The 20281-nt window shown below is 48.2% G+C and overlaps 1 protein-coding gene across 5 annotated transcripts in view; it reads left to right on the top strand.

Annotated features, from left to right (window-relative positions):
- The first annotated feature begins 3411 nt into the window (after positions 1 to 3411).
- Positions 3412 to 20281, top strand: part of MYH11 (myosin heavy chain 11) — a 114683-nt gene continuing 97813 nt past the window's right edge. For 3 of the 5 annotated variants that reach the window (XM_035022337.1, XM_035022341.1, XM_035022342.1), the window contains exon 1: positions 19740 to 20084. In XM_035022337.1, the coding sequence (XP_034878228.1) occupies positions 19740 to 20084 (345 nt within the window). Of the gene's footprint in view, positions 3494 to 19722; positions 20085 to 20281 lie in introns of those variants that run through there. The other 2 variants (XM_035022339.1, XM_035022338.1) reach the window with 1 other exon arrangement.

Here is a 20281-nt window from a genome sequence, read left to right as displayed (position 1 = left end):
CCATTACACAGCACCTCACAAAGAACACAAGCCAAGGAAACTTACTGGACTGCTCTCAAAGTAACACTTTTTTTAAAGTATTTTTTCCCCCTTGATCTTAAAATAGCTGGCTTTTTGAGCCATGAGAAATAAAACACGCATTTGACTTCATTATTGTTACAATGCGCTTTTGAAGATTCAAACATCTGAGCTTCTGCGTTGGACAGATATTTAATGAATGACTGTTATGTACACATACTGTCCCTGAACACTCGTAGAATGTACCAGAAAGGTATGAAATACTTTATACAAGGCCTTCACATGCATCATCATATTTAACAACCCAGGAAGGTGGTTGAGGCAAAGAGCCTGTCCATCTGCCCTCCTCCTTGAGAAGACCCAGTCTCAGTTCACGGACTGTCCTGTGGTTTCCAGTCTGGTGCCTCACAGATCATGTGTAAACCTCCCGTCTACTTAACACGGACTCGATCAGACATACGGCGTTGCAACTCTTGCTCCAGCACTAACTGGCTATGCTACCTTGGCTTGTTACTTAATGCACCAACCTGGTTTGTCAACAGCAAAATGGGGGAAAAAAAATCTTTTTTAAAGTACCTACTTCATAGGGTTGTTGTAAGGAAGAGGAAAGAGAATGCAGTAAAATTCAGTGTTGTTTTTTTAATAAACCCTCCATTTATTAATAATTGCTTATAAGGATTCTCTTTTAAATTTTACCAACAAGTTCTTTAAGGAGTCAAATGCAAAACCCCTTTGAAGTACCAGTGTTAAGGCCTCCAGTCAAGATAACTGTTCTTACTCTGAGGCCAGCAAGTTCGATTCTGACAGCCTGCTCTGGGTTGTTTCCAGGACAGGAAGGTGGTGGTCAACTTCACTCTTCCCTTTCCATCACCCTACGCCCGGCACCCTGTCCGTACCAGCCAATGCAGGGACAATTTCCACTCCTTTTACAGTGCAGGCAGTAAAAGGCATGTGGAGAAGCAACTTATCCATCATTTTCTGAAGATCTTTACCCCTAGCTGTGCAGTAAGCTGAACTCTGGCCGTTCTTGACTCTGATTTCGGTCCCTCGAGCGTTTTCAGGGGTGAGAAAGCAAGAGAGTCTGACGTTGGAAGCATGAGGAAGTGACCAAGAGGGTCTGAGATGCTGAGCTCTGCGGCGGGGACCCTGCAAGAGGGACAGGCTCTCACTCACCATCACGCACCCAAGGCCTTTGCCACCCTACTTGGTTTCAGGTTGGTTGAGAATAATAACAGCTACCAGGAAACAGCACAACTATGTTCATTTTGCATGGATCATCTCAAGGGCTGTTTACAAACAGCCAGGTAGGGAAACTGAGTCACGGAGCCTTTAAGGGACTGGTCCATGCTGGAACAGCTAGAAAGCTAGAAACAGCACAATTATGTTCATTTTGCATGGATCATCTCAAGGGCTGTTTACAAACAGCCAGGTAGGGAAACTGAGTCACGGAGCCTTTAAGGGACTGGTCCATGCTGGAACAGCTAGGAAGCGGCATGGGCCACTAACCTCAGAGACCTGTCTTTAGCCCCTAAGCCAATTCACCCTGGGAAGGCATTTCCCTTTAAAATCTCCCTGGAGGTGAATCCTGGCAACGGTGGGCTCCAGTCCCAGCGAGAGCCTGGGCAGATCTCTGCACACCTCTAGGACCTCAGTTTTCTCACCTACAAAATGGGGGTATTGATGCAGTCGCCCCCCCCCATCTGATCTGGTTACCAGGAGAGGGGGTGTGGACCAAGGGCACAGAGCCCGGCAGGGGTCTTCCCACCGCCTCTGACCCTCTCCCCAAACCCTCTGGCCGCTGGGAGGAGCTGGAGCCCGCGCGGGCCTGGGGGGCTGTCCCCGCGCGCCGCTGTCACAGCCACGAGAGGCAGGGCCCCCTCCCCCGCGCCCGCAGCGCCGGGACGCCGCTCGGCACCATATTTAGTCAGGGGGAGCGGGCAGCCCCGGGCTGGTATGCGGCGCTGGGAATTCCTGCAGGAAGGAGCCCGCGCCTGCCCTTTTTGGGTTGTCGCCCGCCCTGCGCCCCCCGCCGCGCCCCGGGAGGGAGGACCGGCCCGGGAAGCCGGAGCCCGTGCGGGGCGGGGAGCGGGGCGCGCGGGTCCCCCCCGCCCGCGGCTTGGCGCGGGGCCAGCCCACCGCCTCGGCTTCCTTTTATGGCCTGTGCGCGTGCGGGCCACAGAGACCCGGGAGAAGCCGGAGAGCCAGGGAGAGAGCCAGTCAGAGAGATCTGGAGCCAGAGACACCGGGCTCGAGACACAGGGAGACGTGCGGGAGAGACACCGGGCTCGAGACACAGGGAGACTCAGGACAAAGTAAGAGACAGAGAGAGACAGTGATGGACACAGTGACATACAGAGTGACCGCAAGACAGAAAGCTTGATGGATCTGTGTCAGATATCAGGAGGGATAGACAGACAGACAAACGCAGGGGGAGGAGGGGAGAGAGAGGTCCTCAGTTTTAAGTGAAGTTTTAAGCAGCTTCTTCATTTGCAAGAATTTCTTGGGCGGGGGAGGAACGGTTGGGAACTTGCAAGGGCGGGGTCGCACCCACTTTCTCTTTGGATCCTGACTCGCACCTTGCAAATTACATAAAGGTACCGGCCCCAACGCACGCACCCACTTTTCAGCTGCGGACACTGAGGCTCAGAGCAAGTATATGACTTGCCCGAGGTCAGGCAGGCAGCGGAAGGCACATCCAGGCCTGAAGTCACAGCAGCGGGTTGTTTTTTTTCTTTTCTTTTCTTTTCCTTTCTTCTTTTGCTTGTGGGTGGAGGTGGGGATGGCAATTTGGGAAAAATAAAAAGTTCCCCTTCACGAATAATTCCCAGCAGTCAGGGGCTCCTACCCCGCACTTTGCAAAGTTCAAAAAAATCCCCTTTCTCTACCCTTCTTGCGACACGGCTGGCCCCGTGTCCAGCCAGTGGGAGGCGAATAAAATGAGGAGTGGGGCGTGGAGGTGACAATTCAGATCCCCCCCCCCCAACACACACACCCGCCCGTGGGGAGGAAGCGGTTAAAATCCGTGCACTGCACTGACCCGGCGAAGCCATTCTCAAGCATCCCTCTAGACGCTGGCCGCTTGACCCCTTTCTCTGGGAATGAGAGTCTCGGTGACTGTCCCAGAGCGGGGGAGGGGGGTGAGACACCTGCCCCCAAGGCTCCGCAGCCCCCTGCGCTCCCGTCCAGCGTGCGCCCCCCTCCCCGCGCGGCCGCAGGTGCGCCCTAGGGCCGGCACAGACGCTGCGCTTCCAGAGCCCTGCAGGGAGAGCTGCGGAGGGAGGAGCATGGGACCCCCTCCCCCCCACTCCCCCTCCCCCCGGGCCGCCTCCCCTTTCCCACCCGCGGGCAGCTCCGGGTCTATAAAGCGAGGCGTCCGGGGCGAACCGGGAGATTTGGACTCCCCTGCCTGGGAGGTGTGCCAGATCTGAGCTCTCCACCCAGTTTCTTCTCCGCTGTCCCCCCAGTTGGGAGATCCGTAAGTAGGGTGGTCCTGGGGTGGGGGGGCAATTGGGTAGGGGGTTTGAAGGTCCCACGGGGCATCCTACAGGGGCTGGGGAGCCGCGAGATGGTTTGGTTTTCATCCTCTCAAGGACTATGGTGAGGAGGTGGGGATTCACAATTTTCATTTCTCTGCCCCAGCAGCCTAGGTTTTTCCCCAAACCAGCATCTCCCAAGGTTGCCTATGATAAGTACCCTCTTGGGGGTACTTACTAAAGACAAATGCCCGGGCCCACCTCCAGTTACACTTGAATCTCCAGGGAAAAAAAAAAAAAAAAAGAGGAGTCCCATACTATTCTTATAAGGCAAATCTGGGAGATGTGATCCCTTAAAATCTCAGAGGACTAACTTCCCTCAGCTGCTTTTATCTTAGGCACAGATAAAGTGCACCTGGACTTCACTGAAAAGTCATTTCCAGTCACAGGCGAGCAAAGTAACGCTCCAGGTGTATTTGGAAGCCTGGCTTAATTCTGCTGATGATGTGTTAAATCAGTTACAAACACATGGGCAGATGCTCTGCAGAAAGAGGAGTGTTTTGCATCAGTTTAGAGAATGTGCTTGTTGATATCCCCGGAGAGGTAGGGCTGGTTATGATCCAGTTTAGTTCTTACAGCCCAGTTTTCTTCCAGACCGCCCCCCTCACCCCCCTCCAAAGTGTAAAAAAAAAAATCTGATGCAGGTTGACCCCAGGGGCTTCAGATACCCAGACAAATGCCTGAGACTGTTTGCATCCCTGACCTGCAGGTAGATTAGGTAAGAAGGGGCTGGGGTTGCCTGCAGAGCAGGTGTTAGAAATGTAGCTCTCGATGCCGCACAAAGTGGGCAAAGGGAGAAAAACCGTGCCTGTTGCACAGAGAGCAGGTGGGGGTTTCGCTGCTTGATGAAAGGCACCATTCGAAGCCATGCTGATCAAGAATTCAGAGAAAATATTTAGAAGCCCAAGACAGAGAGTTTCAGTTCCAGTATTAAGAACAGTTGGACAAAATTGCGAAGTGGCCAGGGTTTGGCAAAGGGAAAGCAGGGCAGACTGAGTAAGCCGATGTGCACAGCTGTGTTCTGTTTGGTCTTTCTCGATTGGTTTCCTTTTCTTGAAGATGCTGGACTGAAAGGCATAGGATGGCAGTGTGTAACAGAGGATGTTGAATCTCTGTGGGAGGATGTCTTCCTTCTGAGCTTTTCCAGGGAGATAGCCACCGCTGGTGGGATATGTATGTACCCAGCACTGTAGCAGTGTTTGATGTAACCTTGAACCGCCGCAACATCCTTTTAAAAGAGGCATCATGATGCCTGTTTAGTAGAAAGGCAGCTATGGCTCAGAGAGGTTCAGTAACTTGCCCAGCGTCACACAGCTGCCAAGTGGTAGAACCCGTTCCTGGGTCTGTCTGATGCCAAAGTTATAGCCCTGACCACCCCATCTTTTGTCTTTACAAAAACTCTCTTGAGTCAGGTTTCTGGGGGTGACCAGATGCTTCCGGGAAGGCAAGTGTTTATCCTCTTCTCTTTGAAGAAAACAACAAACTGACCTTTTGCGAATTTAAAATAAAATGCATTATTTGTCCCCCGGTGGTGGGGGTGGTGGGCCGTCGGGGCGGCCATCCCGAGGGTCCAACCCATGAACTAGCCGGGCCCTCCCGCAAGAAGCTTCTGGGGCTCGCCTGGTACCCACCATGTTTTTTTATTTTCACGTCTGAAATAGACGTGTTATTCCGTACAAGGTATTTGTTATGGGTTTGTTATCATTACTTTTCTGTCCGGGGGCGAGATTGAGGCAAACATGCCCATGTATGGTAGCGTTTTCCACGAAGCCATCCCCAGCTCGCTCGCAAATTAGCGTTCTATTGCAGCTTTGTTGGTCATGACTCTGGGGATTTCTTGGCCCTTGTTCTTCCCCTTTGGGAACAAGTGGGGGAGCCTGGAGGAGAAGGCCTTGGGGAGGCAAGGGGGATGACTTTTGCCTGCTCCTTTCTTATTTGGAGGTTTTATTTATTTTTAAAAATTTTTTGACCACTCAGGTTTATTAAGCTACTGCTTTCCAAGGTGGGAATAGAAAACAGAACTTCTGGTTCTGTAAAAAGCTAATTATCTTTGTGAGACCCTATTGCACCAGGGGTTAGTAATGCCAAGGCTTCACAGAGACCACGAGGAGTCCTTTCCAGTCTGTTGATGAATTTCTCTAACACTCCACAGTCAGGTCCCTTCATTCATGTGCAGGTTCCCCGCTGTCTCCCTCTTCCACCATCCACCTCTGGCACTTTCTCCTCTGCCTCCCCCCTCCCGGAGCTCTGGCACCCAGAAGGTTCGGCCAAACCAGCTCATCAGAATCCTGCCTATTCATCAACTGCCAATGACCCGAGTCCCTTCCTCAGCACTTGGCCCTCATTATTGACTAAATCAGTTAGCCAAGTGAGGACCTGTCATCTTAAAGGAAGGGAAGAGCAACAGCTCTGGAGGCTGTGACGTCCAATGTCAAGGCGCTGGCAGATTCCGTTCTTGGTGAGGACCCTCTTCCAGGTTTGAAGAAGGATGGCCTCTCCTGGCAGTTTTATTTTTTTGAGCGGGGAAAGTTGTCTCTTTTTTCTGCAGGACATTGGATCCCAGCAGGTAGATTTTCTGTTGTAGGCACAACCATGTTCCAACTACAACTTGGAAAACCAAGTCCAGAGTTAAATCCCCTGGAATCCTAGAATGTCACAAGCGAATTTAGACATCACCTGTGTTGGACTTGGCAAACCTCAGTTTTCCCATCTGAAAAATGGGGTGGAGAAGAGCTAATGAGCACTTTTGCCAACTGACATGCTAAGCCCTTTATTGGCATCATTTTACCGTCTGTACAACAACCCTTTGGAGTAGATATTATTACTGGCCCCTTTTTACTATTGTTCTCTGAGTAACTTGCTCAAGAGAGCTTGCCTGGCCAATGGGAAGGAATGGATTCTGCAGATCTAACTCTTTCTAACTCTAGAGCCAAATGGATCACCCTGTTGGGAAGATTAAGTGGGATAATGCCCATGAAGCCTTTAACACTGTGCCTGGCCCTGGTCACCTTCAGTGGACAGTTACTTATAACGCACCTGACCAGAGACCTTAAGGATTTTGCTTAACGTGGCAGAGCGGGTACTTGGCAGAACCAGAACGCCTATCTATGGTGTGGCCTTTCTATAAAGGAGAAACTGGTTCCTAATTTTCTTTTTGGATGATGTCTTCATAAACCCAATTCCTATTTGCCCTGAAGGTGGTTGCTAGAATCTTCTTCTGCTTTCATATGGCCGCACTTCTTTATCTGTGCCAGGAACATCACAAATTCCAGTGCTCTTGGCCCGTTTGTGATTCATGTAGGGCCACGATGGCATCGTTAAAGCGCTCACCTGTGAGCGGAAACCTGTCTGGCTTTTAGAGCAGCTCTTTTGCTCCTTGGGGTGTCCGCCCTCCACCCCTGACCTGTAAAGAATTTAACCATGGCCACACGTTGGAGGAAAGGCTGAGTTTGGAGAGGGCCAAGCAGGAATTGGAAGGAAATTTTGTAAGGGTCAGATGATGGAGGAAGGAGCTCTTGGTGCCCATCGTTCTTGCCATGGGGAATCCCGCCCGTACCTTGGACTTGAATCAGTTTTTCAGCTGCTTGGAAGGAACAGCCCTCATCAAAAGTCCCCAAGAAAGGGCCACAGGACTCATCCCTTGTTCACTAACACAGGCTTGAACTTGCTATATCACTAGACCCATTCTTTCCTTACCCTGGAGCAGCCAAGCGTGCAGCAGATGATACAGAATCTCAAAAGGGGCTAACCTCTGAGACCCCTGGGGTCACAATTGCCAGGGTAGAATGCCCTTCTCCCTGATCCCCTTCTCCTCCCCGTTCCCCATCCTCCCTGGAAGTAACCCCAGTGTATTCTCATGTATCTTTCCAAAACCTTTCTATGTCGAATTTCCTTTTTTTACACAAATATTGGCATTCTGGAAATTAGGATTTTTTTTTTCCCACTGAATCATAGATCTTCGGCATCTTTCCATACCAGCATGTTTTGGCATTTTTAAAAATCAGCTGCATAATACTCTATTATTTGAAAGTCTAGCTTTTTACTGAAACATCCCCTCATGGAAACATACCATCACTTATAAAGAGTGCTTCAGGGACCATCCTTGTATCTATTTTTGTCTAATTACATGAGATTATCTGTCAGATAAATTCCCAGCAATGCAATGGCTAAGTCAAAGGGCATGCACATTTATTTTTATTCTTTATTTTTTTGAGAGAGAGTGAGAGTGAGCGTGGTGGGGGAGAGGCAGAGGGAGAGAAGGAGAGAGCAGGGAGGGGAGGAAGGAGAGGGAGAGAGAATCTTAAGTAGGCTCCATGCCCAGCACGGAGCCCAACATAGGGCTCGATCTCACGACCCCGAGATCATGACCTTAAGCCGAAATCAAGAGCCGGATGCTTCAGTGACTGAGCCATCCAGGCGCCCCGGCATGCACATTTAAAATAGATAGATACTGAGAAACGTCTGTCACATTCGAGACTATACATTTATTGTAAGCAGCGTTATGCCAGGGTTGTAAGCGACAAAGTACAATGGGGCTTTTAGGGCCAGAAATGACCAGTTCTCTCTATCCCAAAATTGTTCTCCATAGGAGCTACGATGTCTCTTGCTAACCCAGTTCTCTCGGTTGGAGAGGAATAAGAATTTCGCTCTATGAGCTAAAAACACTTCCTTCCGGAGTTACATTAAACACAGTATTTAAATGAGTTAGACAGATGTCAAAAGCAGCACTGAAATGACAATTTCACCACCCACCTTTTTCCTGTTACGGTGAGGTCAGGCTTCCTCGGGACCCTCGGGAGGTGGGGGGTGTGATCGGTTGGGGGCATGACGAGGGGGCCAGGCCGTGTGGCAAGGAAGAGCTTTTCTGCTAAGAGTAGATGGGGTGTCAGGCAGATCTGGGTTTAAATCCTGGCTCCAACTTTTACCAGTGAAGGCTTCTAATGTAGTTTACTTTCCAGGATCTCTGTAATCTTAAAGGAATAATAAATGATGCTCACCTTGCTGAACACTTAGGGCACATAGTGAGCTGGTATATTTAATAAATGGCCCCCCCCCGGGGACGCCTGGATGGTTCAGTCGGTTAAGTGTCTCTGCCTTCAGCTAGGGTCATGATCCCAGGGTCCTGGCTCAGTGGGGAGCCTGCTCCTCCCTCTGCTTGTGCTTGCTCTCTCTCTGTCTCCCTCTCTCTGTCAAATAAATAAAATCTTTAAAAAAAAAACCTTTCTAAAAAAAAAAAATAACAAATGGCCTGACCCGATACCCCATGAATAGAAGGGGCTCAGTAATGATGGTGGCTATTATTAGTAATAGAGGTAGAGTCCAGTGGCCTCGTGGGGACAGCTTGGGGCTGGGACAGCCGGTGTGCTGAGGGAGCCTGGTCCCCCTCCTGCTTCCCCCCACACATTTGGCTCCTCCCACACCTGGGCCAGGCCTTGACTTTGTTTCACTGATGCAGAGGTCCTTCCAGCAGGCGGGTTGTGTCCTAGATCGGGCTCAGAGGGCGTTCAGTTTTGTCTGCGTGAAACGGGCAGTGCTTTAACTTGCGGGGGTGGCTCTCTCGGACCTAAATTCAGACTTGTGGACCTGCTGACCACCTGGCAACGCAGGGCCCACATTCTCACCGGCTGACCCCAGCTGGAGGGAAGGAGCTACTGCCATCTCTAGGCAGAGTGAGAGGGCTCTGGCCAGCCGCCTCGAGCCTGGGTCACCCTACATTGTACCTCGGACTCCGGGGACGTTTATTTAGGTTTGTGTCTCTGGTCCTAGCTCTGGAGCTGGTGGCTTGGCAATGAAACCTACAGGGAAGCCGTCGAGCAGGCGTGGTGATGTGCAAATCCTATACTATTTGGGCCCTGGGGTATTTTATTCATTTTTCATTAGTGCAGAAGCAGAAAGGGCAAGATCTTTTACCCCCCGCATCCCTCTGGGGAAAATAAAGCCGATGTGAAAACACACGAGAGTAGCTGAACAGTCTTAATGGGTCCAATTTCAACCCTGTGATATCCACAGATATCATAAAATGTGAGAGCCAGGCCAGCCCACCATTCCCCCCGGCTCAAATGAATGTCGTGTTAGCGCTCCAAGAACGAATCGGTGTGGCGTTGGCAAGGCAGTTAGGACTGTGTCCAAGGTGACACGCCTAATTGTGCCGAATACTGCTGACGCTGAGAGCAAGAGTCCTTTGTTCTCACCAAAAAGTTTGAGAGCCCCCCTTGAGGAACGAACTGTATGGAGTACCCCTCAGTCCTGTGCAATGATACCTCAGGTGCCCTTTCAGGCCCTGAAGCCGATGCAGGCCGTGGGAGGAGGGGACGGTGAACGGGGAGGGCTCGAAGATGGGGGGGCTCTCCTAGAGGTTTGGCCCTCTGGGTGTCTCTCTCTTGTCTGATCTGCTGTCTGCACTCCACGTGTGCGACCTTCTGCGCTTGGCCGTCCAAGTTGGTGTGGATGAAGTAGCGACTGTCCTCAGCTTTACTTGTCTTCCTAAGAGAGCCCTTGCATTTACTCTAAAGCAGTGGTTCGCACTGGGGACAGTTTTGAGCATCTGGCAATGTCCAGAGGCCCTTTGGTTGTCACAACTCGTAGGAGGAGTGGTCGCTGACACCTAGTAGGTAAAGAACAGGGATGCTGTAGACATCCTCCGGCGCACAAGACAGCCCCCTCCCCCACCAAAGAATGATCAGCGCTGCACGTCCACGGCGCCAAGGCTGAAAACCCCTGCTTGAACTGAAGGACCACAGCAGGGAGCAGGGGACCAGGTTTTGCTTCCACGTAGCACGAGGAGAATCCTCTCCCTGGGATGATGCTCCCTGATCACTCCTGCGATTTTGCCAGCTACTTTTTATTCCTCCCTGTGTCTCCCCTAATGCCTGGCCTGAGACTTTTTGCCCAGTTGCCAGCATCCCAGATTTTGAAGACTCAAGGCTCTGGGTGCATGCTGGGGCACATCCTTGTAACAACGAAACTGACTTATTGGGAGCCTTCGACACTGATCCAGGATGTCTCTCAGGCACACCTGTATTTTCTACAGTCCTCAAGTGCTCTGCCCGTTTCAAAGAAGGCAAACAAAGCAGAAAAGATCACCTTGGAAATACACCTTTATTCAGGGTCCACCATAGCTAGCTGTGCTGCGATGGGGAAGTTACTCAACCTCTCTGTGCCTGTTTCCTCATCTGTAAGCCAGAGTTAATGGTGCACCTCGGTGTTAATGAGGGGATTGAGATAATAGCTGGTACCCCATAAAGATTTAGCAGCTATGATTACTAATATTAGTATTATTAATTTGCTAGGCTCACCAAATTTTCTCAAGGGCAAATCTGTAGGATTTCTTCTGTGTTTGGTGGGAAAAGAGGTCTGTGGCCAAATGTTTTGGGGAGCCCTGGGTCCAAAGGCATAAAATCGCTTTTGGGATTCAGGACCTGCCAAGGTCTTGGATGTCCTGATACATGCTCTGTCTCTCCATGCAGAGGTGGGGGGTGGGAGCTTGGGAGAGAGGGAATGGGGTGGGAAAAGGTAGCCCTTTTCGAGTGGATTTAGCCACAGAATCTTTTTTTTTTTTTTTTTTGAGTATCTCAACTGCCCTGAATCCCACCCAACCCCCACCCCTACTATTTCAAGGGATTAGGGTTCCAAGGAACACACTCCGGGAAATGCCATTCCAGGGTGAAGCCAGGCTCCTCTTTCCTTTGACCAAAGCAGATGTTGTACTTCATAACTGTCAGAAGCATCAAAGCCGTGGGAAGCAAGCCAGCTTCTCTCTCTCCTTTTTTGGATAGAGACAAGACTCTCTGCACTTGATCTTGGTTGTGCTTCTGAGTCCTGGATGAGACAGGGTTCCTGGTGATGGAGATTCCTATGTCCTTTGATTTTTCTGTTGTATTATTTTTGCTGGTTTTCTGACTTTTAAGACAGCTGTGACCAACACTGCAATCTGAAAGCGCCCACTTAGCTGTCACGCTGCTTGGAACAAACCAAACACTTCCCTGGCCCTCTTGAGTATATTTAGGCATTTTTAAACACTTTGCATTACACACACTAACGTAAGTGCACTTAACACTCTTGAGCTGTGCACTTGACTGGTTAATGTGGTCAATTTTATGTTATGTGTATTTCATCATGAGGATCAAAAAGAAAAAATGAAACCACAATTTTTCATGGAAGTGTATACTTTGTATCAGAAAAGTACCCATTCCGTGGGTATGGAGCTTAATGAATTGTCACAAAATGAACGCATCCCTGTCACCCACACAGATATTAAGAAGGTCCTACTCTTCCAGTCAAGACGTCTGACGTTTATCACCATGGGATAGTTTTGCCTGGTTTAGAACCACCTCTAAACAGAATCCCACAGTGCATCCTTTTTGTGTCTCCTTTCTTCGTTCAAATGTGTGTGTGAGATTCTTTTCTTACTGTGGTGTGGAGCTGAAGTTCCCTTCGTTTGATTGGGGTCCCATTTGGAATGTTGATAATGTGCCAGGCACTGTGTTAGGTACTTTCAAGGGTCAGTTCATTTATTGCAAATTCTCCGTTGAACTTGGGACAAACCCCTCAGGCTCATGCGGGGGGAGGGCAGAGGGGCACAGGTTCTGGAATCAGACATGGGCTCAGAACCCGGCTCTGCTGTGTGACCTCAGGCAGATTGCTTCGCCTCTCTGAACCTCTGTTTCCTTATCTGTAAGAAGGTGCTGACGGTAACATGCAACTCCTAAGGCTGTGCTGTTGTTCCTTGATGATCCTGCATGTGAGCCACTCAGCACAGCACCTGTCCGGGGGGGTGTCTGAGTATTAACCAACACTGTGGGTATTCAGAAAACTTGGCCCTGGGGATGACGTACAGGCCAAATGGGAGATGGTGTGGTATTGACACAGCTTACGCATAGACGAGATTCGTACAAATTTTATGTAGTAATATTTTTCCTTTTAAGGACAAATGTCAGAACAGTGTAACCCATCTGCAGGCACCCCACCCCTGAACCCCAGGCTTGTCAGTTCTGTTACAACTGCCTCCCGCTGTCTCAGAAAGGAAGGGGCTCTAAATACTTTTTTAAGGTTTATTCGTTTAAAGTCCTCTCTGCGCCTAATGTGCGGCTTGAACTCATGACCCCGAGATCAAGAGTCGCATGCTCCTCCCACCGAGTCAGCCAGGCGACCCAGGAAAGGACTCCAAATAGATGAAATCCTAGTACCATGGTCACCCCGAGAAATTTAACAAATTCCCTAATATAAAGGATTATTGAGTTGATGTTCAAGATTTTCTTGATCATTTCCCACGTTTTTGGGAGGGGTTATCAGAATTTTGTTTTTTCTCACAATTGCACTGAATTCTGCAAAGCTTCCCACGCGAGGGGTGGCTTTTTAAAAAGGTGAAATGTGCCCTTATTTCTGATTTGCACTCGTATGTGTGTGTTAGGGGGAGGAGGGGGTTCTTTTCCTCCCTTCCTCTCCGCGTTTGTCTTTTCTTGTCCCTGTTGGACTTTTTCATTGTGAAAATGTTCCAATGTATTCACAAGTAGAGAACGCTAGGACAACCCCCGCCCCCCACCAGGCACCCGCCACTCCCCTTTGGTAATGACCAAACTGGAGGAGGCGGTCTTCATTTGTCTTCACCTCTCATTTTTCCTCTGGGTCTCAAGGCCCCTTCTAGTTTATAGGTTCCTCTCCTTTTTCTGTACTTTATTAAAGGAATGGAGTCATTTGTCCTGTGCCTTCCCACCTGTGGATTTGTTGCATCCTCCCCACCAACCCCCATGACAGTGTTCAGCGTGTTCTCTGTGCCTTGCATTTCCGGGGTGTTAGACCCAGAGGCTTTGTCAGCTTTGACCTCCCACCCCCTCCCCTTTTCCTTTCTGGGAGAATGTTTCCTTGATGTTAGTGGTACTTTTCATGGCTCCCCATCTGCCACCTGATCGACTCTTTATTGTGATATTAAGGTTAATGAGCACATTTGGGTGACATCTGATCGACTCTTTATTGTGATATTAAGGTTAATGAGCACATTTAGGTGACACCATCCTGATGCACGCATGATAAAGCTCTCCATCCACTTCTCATCTAACACCGTGGGTCTGGAAGTGTGGACCCCAGACCCACATCCTCAGCATCACCCGGGAACTTGTTAGAAATGCAGATCCTGGGGCTCATCCCAGCCCTGCTGATTCAGGAGATCTGGGGGCGGACCAAGCCATCTGTGATTTCACAACCCCCCAGGGGAGGCTGGTGCCCAGGGATGTGTGCAAGCCACTGGTCTCATGGTTTTAGCAATTACCGATGGTCATTGTCAGGGTCCATTATTTTATTAGGGGTTCCAAAATTGCTACTTTCTAGTTTTGTCATTTCTTCTACATTTATTAACTGAAATTCTTCCAAGTGGAGGGAGTGCTCTTTCACAACAGTTAAAAGTGAGGTTGCGAGAGGGATACTCCTGGGATAATGTCCCATGCAAAACCCATAAGAGTTTAAAACTGCAGGAAATGGGGCGCCTGGGTGGCTCAGTTGGTTAAGCGACTGCCTTCGGCTCAGGTCGTGATCCTGGAGTCCCGGGATCGAGTCCCGCATCGGGCTCCCTGCTTGGCAGGGAGCCTGCTTCTCCCTCTGACCCTCCTCCCTCTCATGCTCTCTGTCTCTCATTCTCTCTCTCTCAAATAAATAAATAAAATCTTAAAAAAAAAAACTGCAGGAAATGTGTTGGTTTTTTTTTTTAAGATTTTATTTATTTATTTGACAGAGAGAGACACAGAGAGAGAGGGAACACTAGCAGGGGGAGCGGGAGAGGGAGAAGCAGGCTTCCCGCCGAGCAGGGAGCCCGATGTGGGGCTCAATCCCAGGACGCTGGGATCATGACCTGAGCCGAAGGCAGACGCTTAACAACTGAGCCACCCAGGCGCCCCGGAAATGTGGTTGTTAAACTCAAGTTCGTGGGCAGTTCCTTATTTCACTTCTTTGAGTGATAAAGTGATTATTTAGGTTTAGGGAATAACTTGCTCATTTCTCCACCTTCTTAAAAATGCGCTATTAGGGACATCTGGGTGGCTCAGTCAGTTAAGTGTCTGCCTTCACTCAGGTCATGATCCCAGGGTCCTTGGATCGAGGTCCTTGGATCGAGCCCCACGTCGGGCTCCTTGCTCAGCGGGGAGCCTGCTTCTCTCTCTCCCTCGGCCCCTTTCCCCTGCTCATGTTCTCTCTCTCAAATAAAGAAATAAAATCTTTTTTTTTAAATGCGCTATTAGAGGGGGACTTGGGTGGCATGGTCGGTTAAGCGGGCAACTCTTGATTTTGGCTCAGGTCGTGGTCTAATCAAGCCCTGAGTCTGCCTCTGTACTCAGCAGGGAGTTGGAGCCTGCTTGCGATTCTCTCCCTCTCCTTCTGCTGCTCCCCCTGCTTGTGCTCACTCTCTCTCTCTCAAATAAATAAATAAATCTTTAAAAAAAAACATGAGCTACTAGATCAGGACTCTTGGAAGAAATAACCTCCCCCTCTGAGCATATCAGTTTCTGGCTTTTCTTACTGTTATTTTCAACCCTGAAAGAGAAAAGTGGCTGTATTTGGCCTTGTAAAGTCTGCATCTCAGGAGTTGGCTGCCCGTTCATGGGATGTGGGGCTACCCCATCTCCATGGGATTTGGGGTCCAAGCGTGGGCATTACCTTGGTGAGTTCAAAGGAGTTGTGAATTCTTCTCTGCTGAGGTAGGGGTAGCAACCACACAGTATGTCCTGATAGCCATCCATCCTAACTCAGCCTGCGCCTCAGTTCCTGGGGGCATAGCAGCAGTGGGTGGGGGGAGACATGGGGCAGGTGGGAGGAGTCGGCTGACCAAATCAGAGCCTGGTGTCTCAGCACCTGCCTCGTGGACACATCTAGACAGGGGGACAAAGACTGTCTCAGATGGGCTCCTCATGTTGAGAGGACGTTTAAGGACTTGAAATTTTACATAAAGACTTTTCTCTGCCAATTGTTTAGTGACCTTGAGGAACGATTTATATCAGGAAGGCCGCATCAATGTTTTGCTTCCTCTCTGCTCATCGTGACCAGTTTTCAAGAGAATGTCTGGGTTGCCCAGCATCTTACATGGATGACCTTTGAAATTTATGTTAATCATCATGCCTCATGGGTTTAACATCCTCCACTCTCCATTTTTTTAAAAGATTTTATTTATTTATTTGAGTGAGAGAGAATGAGAGAGAGAGAGCACGAGAGGGGGGAGGGTCAGAGGGAGAAGCAGACTCCCCATTGAGCAGGGAGCCCGATGTGGGGCTCGATCGTGTGACTCCAGGATCATGACCTGAGCTGAAGGCAGATGCTTAGCCAACTGAGCCACCCAGGTGCCCCCTTCTTTCCATTCTTATAGTTCTTTTTCTTTTTTTAAAAGATTTTATTTATTTGAGAGAGATTGAGAGAGAGAGAGCACGTGCACAAGTGGGGGGAGGGGCAGAAGGAGAGGGAGAAGCAGACTCCCTGCTGAGCAGGGAGCCCAATGCGATGCAGGACTCAGTCCCAGGACCCCAAGATCATGACCTCAGCTGAAGACAGATGCTTAACTGACTGAGCCACCCAGGCCCCCCTTACAGTTATCTTTCTTACCAATGTTCAAACTCACCTGTATTGGACCAGATAGAACCATAGTTTAATATTTTAGTATATAGTGTTCGAGACTTTTTTTTTTTAAGATTTTATTTATTTATTTATTTGACAGAGAGAGACCTAGCAAGAGAAGGAACACAAGCAGGGGGAGTGGGAGAGGGAGAAGCAGGCTTCCCGTGGAGCAGGGAGCCCGATGCGGGGCTCGATCCCAGGACCCTGGGATCATGACCTGAGCCGAAGGCAGATGCTTAACAACTGAGCCACCCAGGCACCCCTAGACTTTTTTTTTTAAGTCATCTCTACACCCAACATGGGGCTCGAACTCACAACCCCAAGGGCAAGAGTTACATGCTCACTGACTGAGCCAGCCAGGCACCCCAGTTTTCTAGACTTTTAAAAATGTATATACATACATATAAAATTACAAGAAAGATTCTGTTATAAATATTTCAATCAGCTTTATTGAGGTACAAGCTACATACAGTAAAACTCATCAGTTTTTTTAAAAATTCACTGGCTTTTAAGTGTACAGCCCAGTGGGTTTTGACAAATGTGTACAGTTGTGTAACCACCATAATCAGAATTTAGAACATTTCATCACCATGAAGGTTCCTTGGTGCCTCTCAGCAGTCAGGTCCCCTCCCTGCCCCTACTGATCTGCTTTCTGTCATGATGGTTTTGCCTTTTCTAGACTTGCGTATCAGTGAAACAATAGAGCCTTTGGGGTCTGGTTTCTTTGGTTAAGCACAATGCTTTTGAGATTTGTCTATTTTTTTCCCTGAGTATTCTATTTATACGTAATTTTAACTTAGGAATACATTATAAGTATCTTTGTGTGATCAACGGTCACCTATGGTATGATTCCATTTATATGAAATGTCTAGAAAAGAGGAACCTATAGAGACAGAGAGTAGATTAGTGGGTGCCAGGGGTTGGGGTTGGAATGATGGCAGACCAGTACAAGGGAACTCTTCCTGGGGTGTTGGGAACGTTCCAAATTTTATCGTAGAGATAGATGCATAACTCGGTAAATTTGCTAAAAGTCATTGGATTGAACATTTACAAACGAGGGAATTTTATGGCATGTGAGCGACCCTTTAACAAACATGTTAAAAGGGATAAATTCTGGCATAAAGAAAAGTCCACACCCTGAATATTCAGGGGAATTACCCCATTCTAATGCATGGATATCCCAGTTAAGGCATTACTGAAGGCCATTTGAGGGACTGCAGATTTGCTGTTCCACAGAGCATTGCAACCCACATTGTGGTGCATCTGTTAGCCCTTGTCCATTTTCTTAGGCTAAATTCCTAGAAATGCAATTGCATTTAAGCATCTGCCTTTGGCTCAGGTCATGATCTCAGGGTCCTGGGATCAGGTCGGGTCAGGCTTCCTGCTCACTGGGGAGTCTGCTTGTCCCTCTCCCTGTGCCCCTCCCCCCTGCTTGTGCTCTATCTCTATATCTCTCAATAAATACAATGTTAGAAAAAAAGAAATGCAATTGCAGGTCAAGCATTTGCATAGATTTTAATGTTTTCTGTCCATAAGGGTGGTGTGTGCAGAGGCCTCCTCCTTACAACTCTTGACGACACTGGATATTAGCAATAGTTCTCATCTCATCCAAGCTGATAGGGGAAAATCAATATCTCATTGCTTTAACTCATTTACTAGTGAGGTTGAGCATCTTTTTCTCATGTGTATTGGCTATTTGAAGGTCTTTATAAAAAAATAAATAACTATTTTTGTTGATCATAAATTTAACAAAAATTATAAAACTACAGATATGATAAAAATAGTTAATTGAAAGTATATCCCTGTTCATAATAGCATTACTCGCAATAGCTAAAACACGGACACAACTCAGGTACCTATCAACAAATGGAGGGATAAGCAAAATGCGGTATATACATACGATGGGAATATTATTCAGCCTTGAAGAGGAAGGAGATTCTGACACATTTGACAGCATGAATGAATCTTGAGGACATGATGCTAAGTGAACAAGGTAGTCACAAAAAGACAAATATGGTATGATTCTGCTTGTATGGGTACTTAGAGTAGTCAGGTTCATAGAGACAGAAAGTAGACTGTGGGTGCCAGGCGTTGGGGGATGGGGAGTGGGGAGTTAGTGTTTAATGGGGACAGAGTTTCAGTTCTGTAGGACATAAAAAGTTCTCAAGGTGAATGGTGGTGACAGTTGCACAGCATATGAATGTACCTAATGCCATTGAATTATAAACTTAAAAATGGTTGATAGCAAAATTTATGTTACGTATATTTTATTGCGATAAAAAAAATTGGGGGACAAAATGATAGAAAGTAAAAATCCCTAGGTGCACCTGGGTGGCTCAGTCAGTTATGCGTCCAACTCTTGATTTCTGCTCAGGTCATGATCTCAGGGTCATGAGATCGAGCCCTGTTTCGGGCTCTGCACTCAGTAGGGAGTCTGCTTGGTATCCTCTCCCTCTCTTCTCTCTCCCTCTCCCCCCACCCCTGCTCATGCTCACTCTCTCTCTCTCAAAAAAAAAAAAAAAAAGGAAGTAAAAATCCCCTCATAAGTGTACTCAAAAGTGAGTATTTCTCCAATTTTTTTGCCTATATTATTCTAAATATTTTAAAATAAAAATGGGGTATTATACTTACTGTTTACATTCTCCCCTCTATTTTTTTTAAACTTTATTGACCTATAAGTCACATACTATACACTTCACTCATTTAAATCGTACCGTTCAACGGTTTTCACATATTCACAAAGCTGTGTATCCACAGCTACAATAAATTCTAGAACATTTCCATTACTCCCAAAAAGAAGCCCTGTACCCTTCTCAGCTGTCACTCCTCAGCCTCTGGCGACCACTAATCTACTTTAATCTCTGTGGATCTGCCTCTTCTGGACATTTTATATAAATGGAATCATACAGTATGTGGCCTTTTGTGACTGGATTCTTTCATTTGGCATAATTTTATTGAGATTCATCCACGTGGTAGCATGTATCAGTACTTTGTTCCTTTTTCAGGCTGAATAATATTCCATGGTATGGATAGACCACATTTTATGTTTTCATTCCATCTGTTCATGGGCACTTTGGTGACTTCCACATTTTAGCCATTGTGAGTAATGCTTCTGTGAACATTCGCTGCAAGTTTTTGTGGGGATGTGTATTTTCATTTCTCTTGGGTTTGTGCCTAGGAGTGGAATTGTTGGATCACATGATAACTCTATGTTTAACTATTTGAAGAACGCTCCTCTTTTATTTTTACAATAAACAGTAAGCCTTGGCTATCTTCCTATGTCAACACATGTAGATCTTACTCTTGCTTCGTAACCCCTGGATAGCATTTCGTTGTATCAAAAAACCATGGTTTACGTCTCCAGCACCATGATGGTGGACAATAGGCAATGAATGCAGATCCTTTTCTGAGGGGCTTTGGATTGTTTCCATTCTTTGACCATGTAAACAGTACTGCAGGGAACATCCTCGCACTTTGTGGAATGTTTCTGCAGATGGCGTTCCTAGGCATGGGAGGTGAGGGATTCGTCTGTCTTTAGGACTCAGTTCTGGCTGGATTCTGATGCTGTCCCTTTTTTCCACAGGGGACCAACCAGGCACCATGGCACAGAAGGGCCAGCTCAGTGACGATGAGAAGTTCCTTTTTGTGGACAAAAACTTCGTCAACAGCCCAGTGGCCCAGGCTGACTGGGCTGCCAAGAAGCTGGTTTGGGTCCCTTCGGAGAAGCAAGGCTTCGAGGCAGCCAGCATCAAGGAGGAGAAAGGGGATGAGGTGATTGTCGAGCTGGTGGAGAATGGCAAGAAGGTCACGGTTGGCAAAGATGACATCCAGAAGATGAACCCACCCAAATTCTCCAAGGTGGAAGACATGGCGGAGCTGACGTGCCTCAACGAAGCCTCTGTGCTACATAACCTGAGGGAGAGATACTTCTCAGGACTCATCTACGTGAGTATCTGGGGGAACAGCCCGTCACTTCTTCCAAGCCTCCTCCACCCCTGAAGGAAGGAAGAGCTTTCGAGATGTGTTTGGGATACAGGTTGCGGTGGGGGGGGGGGAGGTCACATGGTGAAGTAGAATCATTGCTTTGGGTTCACACCTAGTTCTGTGACATCGAACAAACTCTTTGACCTACTGAAGCCTCA

The sequence above is a fragment of the Mirounga leonina genome, unplaced genomic scaffold (genome assembly GCF_011800145.1).
Source record: "Mirounga leonina isolate KUSES-001 unplaced genomic scaffold, KU_Mleo_1.0 Mir_175, whole genome shotgun sequence".
NCBI classification, from domain to species: domain Eukaryota; kingdom Metazoa; phylum Chordata; class Mammalia; order Carnivora; family Phocidae; genus Mirounga; species Mirounga leonina.
The sequence above is the reverse complement of the archived record's forward strand: the minus strand, read 5'-3'. Positions and strand labels throughout refer to the sequence as shown.